The 7,982-nt window shown below is 38.9% G+C and overlaps 1 protein-coding gene across 1 annotated transcript; it reads right to left on the bottom strand.

Moving 5' to 3' along the window:
• Positions 1–387: 387 nt before the first annotated feature.
• On the bottom strand, positions 388–5,499 carry LOC145351344 (putative G-protein coupled receptor 139). Its single transcript, XM_080200963.1, has 2 exons — positions 5,430–5,499; positions 388–1,316 (listed from the first exon to the last, which is right to left on the bottom strand). Exons 1-2 carry the CDS (start codon positions 5,497–5,499, stop codon positions 388–390), a joined length of 999 nt encoding a protein of 332 aa, XP_080057089.1.
• Positions 5,500–7,982: the final 2,483 nt, after the last annotated feature.

Raw genomic sequence — 7,982 nt, 5'->3', positions numbered from 1 at the left:
TTATGCTTACATCAATAAGAGAAATATTGCTTGCATTGGAACTGACAGTGAGCAGTTAGCAGTTACGAACTATATCTTGCTTTTAAGTATTGTTCAATTGTAAAGATTTAAGCTAATTAATGTATTATAGTTAAACTGGGATTTTACATAAAAATTGTTTTGGTAAAAGCCTCCCATTGTGCCAGGAGACTCGTGCCTGGAGTGAAATATCATTTCCTCATGCTAACGCCAAAATAGCAAATTGTTGTAGTCTAATCTGACTTCATAACATACATTGGGATTTCTGATCTTGTACCCTAACAATGCACCATGTTGCATTCACTGTTGCATGACAATGTTGAATGAAATTTCAAAGGAGACTGGGTTATAACTCTTGAAATAGTGCTCCTATTTCCGTCCAGTTTCACATTTACGTTCAAACAACTGAACAATCACAATGAATGGATATTTAAACCCGTTCTTTAACTCCTCTCTAAATTTCCTCTGGGTTAATGCATAAATGCAAGTATTTGTGCATGAACTCAGAAGTCGTAGCATGAATCCACATTGCTGGATGACGTATGTTGGATTGTTAAAATATTTGTCTGTATAATTGTAGTTTACAACTTGCCAGTTTAAGGAATGTACAACATATGGAATCCACAGCAGTATAAAATTGGTGGACAAAGCAAAGAGCAACATGATGGATTTCCTTCGGTTCTCCACTTCTGGGTCAATGTGATTCTCTGGTCTGCCTTGGTCCCTGAGGCTCCTCCGGAGCCGATTGACAATTATAATGTTTCTCGCAGTCAGAGTATTGAAAACCAAAATCAAGGCAAATGGAAGCAACGGTGTTAGTATACTGTCAATCCACTCATAGACTACCCAAAAGGAAGAGGTATAATAGTCTAGCGTTAGAATGCAAAACCATGGTACATTATCAATTACTATTGCAGGTTTAAATATAAAGTAAAAGGGAATAGACCGTACACAGCTGGTAACGCCGACAGCTACAACCACTACAACCGCAGTTCGCTTGGTGCAATATCTTGCTTTTAGGCTCCTGCAAGAAATGGCGACAAAGCGATCAAAGGTAAAAGTGACTGTGAACCAGACAGAACAATGCAAAACTACAAGAAACAAAACTATTTTGAGCGAACACACAGGAGTAACGAATAAGAAATTAATTGGGAAATAAATATTATTAATTCGATTCAGTATAACATCAATGATGACAAGTAGTAGATCTGCTGTTGTCATTGCCATTAGATACTGCGTGATACATTTGGAAAGGCCGCATTTCCCTCGGTTCAGGATCACCATCGCCACTGAGTTAACTGTAGGAAATAACACATACCAACACCTCAGTGGGAACATTCACGTAGAAATATAAAATCAGTTTAATAGGTTCTAATGCCAAATCTACAATTATACAGCAATGGCAACACATTTATTCCTTATAGTCCCTGCACAACCGTGAAACGCATGTTAACATGTTAACACTATTAATAGCACAAAATGCCAATGAAGTAAATGCAGCAAAAAATTGATTGGCAACTAATGTTAATAGTGAAAAAAATTAAAACAACGAGGTTAAAAATCACAGTCATCGGATAACGAGAGTTGGCAAAGCAAAGCAATTCACAGGCCCAAGGTCGTTATATTAAATTGCATTCACTAACGCTGCTAATGCGGAGTGGAACCAAGCTAACTGTTGGAAACTATAGTGTGACCGTAAACAAAACTGATCCAATAAGTCCCCAAGGCAAGGAACCCAGTCGTCAGCTCTAAATTCACAGCATCCAGCATCTGATCAGGTTAAAAGACGGATGACCAAAGAACAACAGCATTCATCATAACTCGATGAACACATTAAATAGAGATAGATTTGGTTCTTTGGTCCCACAAACCTGCTATGACATTAAATAACATCATAACTGATCCAATTATGGCTTTTAATCCACTCTCTTTCCCGACTTTCATAACCAGATACAGTCTACAAAGATCCATCAAAGATGCCAAAAGTCAGTACTGGACCAAGTTGGAGTATCGGGTTAGCCACATGAACTCGCAGCGATTATGGCGTGGTCTGCATGAGACAACAGACGGCAAGAAGGCATCATTTAGAATCGCTGGAAGCAAAGCACCACACCCCGCTGAGCTCATTGCATCCTATGTCCATTTTGAGCAAGAGCCCAATGAGACAATGCCTTTCACCCTGGAAGCCTCAGCTGAACCGAAATCCAAGGTGACCATTGAAGACATCAGATCAGCCTCCTTGAAAGTAAACCCATAGAAAGTGAGGCCCTTGATGGATACTTACATGAGCACTCAGATCCAGCACATGCCAGCTGATGGAGGTACTCAAAGGCTACCTTAACATCTATTTACACCAATCTGAGATCCCTAACTGCTTCTGGTGGATGACAATCATCCCTGTACCAAAAAAAAAGCCAGACAGTGTGCCTTAATGACTACAAAGAACACAGAACAAAAACAGCCCGGGAAACAGGCCCATTGGCCCAATGAGCCCGCGCCACCATCTTAACACCAACAGTCCCCCCCTCCACCCATGACCCTTATCTAATGTTTTTTGGCCATCCATATTGAGGGAAACTAACACTCTGACATCCATCATTATGAAATGGTTTGAAAGGTTATTCATGGCACAAATCAATTCCGGTCTCCCAGACTTCCTGGAGCAACTACAGTTTGCCTACAGGCATAACAGGTAAACAGCAGACACATTCTCCCTGCCCTAAACTCAAAGGTGGAATACCTGGATAACAAAGTCACCTATGTCAGACTCCTATTGATTAACTACAGTTCCCCCTTCAACACCATTATTCCTACGAAACTCATCTCCAAACTCCATGACCTGATGTTGCCTCCTACCGCTGTGACTGGTTCCTAGACTTTCTAACCCACAGGCCACTGTCAGCAAGGATAGACAACAACACCTCCTGCATGATCATTCTCAAAACTAGTGCCCCACAAGTGTGTTTGCTCAGCCCCCTACTATACTCCTTATACACCTGTGACTATGTGGCCAAATTCCCCTCCCACTGAATTTTCAAGTTTGCTCATGACACCCCTGTAGTGGAGTGGGTCAGATGTCAAACAATGATGAGATGATGTACAGGATAAAGATAATTTGATGAACAGGTATGACGTCAGTAAGTTCTACATCATTTCTCTAGACGCTAGCTGTGACTGTGGCACGATATTCTGCACCCTCTCCTTTTCTCTGTATACAGTATCCTTTGTTTAACGTGCGAGAAACAATAGTTTTCACTGTATAATAAATCATGTGAAATACTAAATCAAATCAATTAAATTCAAATTAACCCTTGACTCCCCTTTTGAATGAAGATCAGCCTTACGCAGTGTTGCATGTTTTCAGTAACCTAGACTATATGGTTCTGTTTGGAAGCAAATTCCAAACGCTAACAAATCTCGGGAAAGGAAATTCATGCTCTTCTTAGCCAAGTTAGAGATGCCTACATATTTTCAACAGATACAATGGCAGTCACAGTGAGAAGAGCAGAAAAACACGAGAAAACTTAACACAGATCAAATGTTGACAGGCGCGCTGTTGGAAATCAAAAGCAGATAATTATAATGCATATTAAAAAATGAAAAATGGGCCCATAGGGGATATAAATGGAAAGGAAACTTCAGCAGCAAATGTTTCTTTAATGTGATCCATGATTCATTTCGTTCTGCATTTTCTCATTCCTTCCACTACATTACTATTCTTCCCCTTGGTTCTCTTCTGCTTTTCCATTTTTTTTTCTTTGCTCATGTTTGTCCAAGGAAAAAATCAGGGGCAGTGTCATAGTGATAAAAACTTGATTGCAAGCAAGAATGCTGAAAATAGTTGTAAACTTTTTTTGTTGTTGTTGTTTTCATTAAGGAGGTTTCCAACGTTATCATGTCCACTGTTCGTGCACAAAAATACGAACAATCTGAATTACAATATACAGAGAATAATTGAAAATGTATAAATGTCACGAGACAGGAACATATACTAATTAGCAAGGAAGGTAACAGACTTCAGGAGGGCAGAGACTGAAGATGAAAGTTTCTTACAGACGGCATATCAAAGCTAATATGTATAAATATTTTGATTCCAAGGAAGAAACATTCTGCGAGGCTGTACTAACTTCACAATACAATTGGATGCAGGTGGAAGAGGTTTTGTAATGCAGGTACACATATCAATGCTACATCTTTTCAACAAATACAATGGCAAAGTGAGAAGTGCAGAAAAGCACGAAAAAACTTAACACAGATTAAATGTTGACAGGGGTGATGTTGGAAATCAAAAGCAGATAGTTATAACATATATTTAAAAAAAGATGGGCCCATAGGAGATATAAATGGAAAAGGAAGCTTCAGCAGCAACTGTTACTTTAATGTGATCCATGATTCATTTCATTTTTCTTATTTTCTCATCTCTTCCACCACATTGCTGATCTTCCCGTTGGTTCATCAATAAAGATAACAGCTCAAGCTGAGAAAGCTGCTGACAAGGTTTGCAGGCTTTACAGAGGTGCAGAGAGGAAAAACAAAAACAAAAAAACCCGTAAAACAAGTAATAATCACAAATTAGTCGTGAGCCAGAGTATGAAGTGACATTCTGTGATATATGTTTCAGAATGATCACGAGCATTCAAGGAACTGGTGAATAGAGGATCTACTGCAACGTCACCGAAATGATAGACTAGCATGAAGCGTGTGGAGAAGCAAAGAACAGAAAAGAGAAAATAATGGAGGGTATCAAACTTAAGTGTTTTGCTGAGTAAGGTAATTAAAATCGCTGGTTGGTAACCAAAACACAGCTGTTTATGATCATTGGAAATAAACGAAGGAAAATAGGCATGTAGGATAGGCAGAGGTTTTCCATTGATTCGGAGAGTTGCAGTTACCAAAATTCTTGCTTCCTCCATCCGAAATGGAGGAAACAAATTATTTTGTAACTTTCAAAACGTAATTGACAAAATGAACAAACATTAAAGTTACAGAGAAAAGCTTGTTAAATATTAATTTATAGCATTCAATAAAATATGTTTGCAAGTGAATATTACTGAAATCGACAGTTTGTTGATCCAGTTTGAATGTGCCCTCTATTTAACATTATGTAAGAATTAATAAAGCATTCATAAATATATAGACTTTTATTGCAGATTTGCCCTGGAAGTGAATATGTCCAATAGGGGAAGACTCCAGCAATATCAGCATTATCAAACTCTGAAGAAACTAAATGACTTCGATAGGAAAACCTTCCACGGCAAGCAGTAATACTGTTCTTAGTTGGATTGTTAATACTAAATTTGCGGCTTTAATAACACAGAAACATTTGATTATATTACCGTAAAAGGAAGGGATGAAGAGTAGCAAAACTTGAACTTCGGGTATCATCATTAATATTGGATTCAAATCCTTACCAGTAATGCCAATAGCTGCAAGAACTGGGTAGTAGATGTGTTCTATCTGAAAGATTAATGGATACCCCATCTTCTGCGAGCTACATATAACAGCGACTGAGTGATGAAATATCATCTTAGGTTTGAAGGAACCACTATTTATATTGGGGAGAAATCCCTGCTGAGACAATTAAATTGGTTATATAAGAAACAATATTAGTTTTGCTTATTTCACAAACAATTAAGGAAAATGTAGGCCAAAGATAATGATGAATATATTGTTTTACTGTTTCTTCTAAAAAGAAAATAAATACTGATGAGCGATTAATGCTTTTGTTATATCCAGATTATTAACTGGAAGTATTGTGGGAAACCTGAACTCACTGACCAAAAGGATGGTGAATGCAGAAAGAAAAATATTTGAATATGCACCAAAAGGGCTGTCACCAAAGGCTGAAGAGCCAGACTCAGTGCTGACTCAGGCCGGGAAAGCCTTTTCTCCATCAACTCTACCTCCTTCCATGTCTTATATTTATTTTAAGTTTCTATGAGCAGTTGTGTATTCTTCACAGCAGCAGACAGACCGATCTATGAATTTATATTTGCGCGCAGCTTTTCCAAAGCTGTCACACTGATTTTCTTCACTAACAAACACAGAAAATACTGGAAAATCTCAGCAGGCCTTGCAGCATCTGCGGGGAGAGAAGTTGACATTCGGAACCCAGATGAGCCTTCATCAGAGCTGTAAGAAACTCTGACAAAGGGTCATCTAAACTTGCAAAGTTGGCTCTATTCTCTCCCAACCGATGTATAGATTTTCAGAATTTTCTGTATCAGTTTAGGATTCCAGCATCCCAGTATGTTGCTTTTGTTCTGATTTTCTTCCTGTGGAAACTTGATGCCACAATTAAGGAAGACAAATGTGTTATTTAAAAGGATTTTATTTATATATTAAAATAATGTGCTTCAACGATTATAGTAACTAAGCAGAATGGTAAGCGCAGTAATAATAATGAAGACAGGAGCACTAGCAAAACAGTTCTTATTTACAGACATTTTCTTGCTGACTAGAAAACGTTCCAAAAACTGCACATGCCCAGAACTCTCAAGGAACGCCAGTAAAATAATGACAGTTGAAAAAGCTTACAAGAGCACTATATCAAAATGAAACTCTGTAACACTTTGTTCCCCATTCAATTTCATTCCGACACCAGAACATAAATACAATGTATATAATGTCTTAATGATATGACGGATATCCCATCCTCTGTCGAGAGTTTTGTGGATGTGCTACAAATTGTAAAATATCACTTTTTTTTAAATTCATTTGTGGGACATGGTATCGCTGACTGGACAGCATTTATTGCTCATCACTGGCTGTCTTTGATGAGGTGATGGTCAGCTGCCTTTCTGAAATGTTGCAGTCCGCGTGCAGTGAATTGATCTGCAATCCGTTAGGAGGGAATTCCAGAACAGTGAACCAGTGACTGGGAGGGAATGGCGAGATATCTATACATCAGGTGGTGAGCGGCTTGAAGGGCTCTTGCAGTTGGTGGTATTTCCATCTATCTACTGCCCTTGTCCTTTCAGATGGAAGAGGCTGTGGTTTTGGAAGGTGTTGTCTAAAGATCTTTGGTGAATTGCTGAAGTGCATCTTGTAGATAGTGATGCCACTGAGCATTGTTGTGTAGGGAATGGATGATAATGGATATCGTTCCAATCAAGCCGGCTGCTACGTCTTGAATGGTGTCAAGCTTCCTGAGTGTTGTTGGAGCTGCACCCATCCAGGCAATTGGGAGTATTACATCACACTCCTGACGTGTGCCTTGTAGACAAGGTTTTTTTTGGGAATCAGGAGGTGAGTTACTCACCTAGCCTATGATCTGCTCTTGGAGCCATTAAGTTAATGCGGCAACTCCTGTTGAGTTTCTTGTAAATATAACCCAATGGATATTGGCAGTGCCAGGTTCAGTGATGGAAACACCTTTGAATGCCAAGGGATGGTGGTTAGAGTGTCTCTCATCGGTGATAGTCCTTGCCGGGCAATTCTGTGGTGTGAATGTTACTTGCCATTTATCAGATCAAGCCTGGATATTGTAACAATTATTCTGGAATCAGTGGTGAAGAGGTAGGTTGAGGATCTGTACATAAATGCTCCTCTTCCCCTCCCCCATCAATGTCAATTGCCAAACATGGAAACACAGGAACAACTTCCTGGTGAACATCCACAGCAGCATTACCTTCTGCCATGTTTTCAATGACAGTTGCAGTCTCTGAAACTTTTTTTTTCCCTGACCTTAAGTCATACTGTAACCAAATACAATATTAGTGACTGGGATAACTCTTCTATTTTTAAGTCTCGCATCCAAAGATACTGGACTCTTTTTTGTTTAAACTTATTCCCGTAACTACTTTTGGTTACTAATCATACTAAGTCATGATTTGACCAGATCATTCAGTTTAAACTGTGTCACTTCGCCATGGTAGTAGGCTATCTCATTTAGTTTAGTTTGCCTCCTACCCACACTTGATCTAAGATCTGGACTAAGCAGATCTGAGACTTTTTCTTTCTAC

This window comes from Carcharhinus amblyrhynchos, chromosome 13 (genome assembly GCF_965287045.1).
Source record: "Carcharhinus amblyrhynchos chromosome 13, sCarAmb.v2.hapA, whole genome shotgun sequence".
Lineage (NCBI taxonomy): Eukaryota > Metazoa > Chordata > Chondrichthyes > Carcharhiniformes > Carcharhinidae > Carcharhinus > Carcharhinus amblyrhynchos.
Note: the sequence above shows the minus strand (reverse complement) of the source record. Positions and strands in the feature narration are given on the sequence as shown.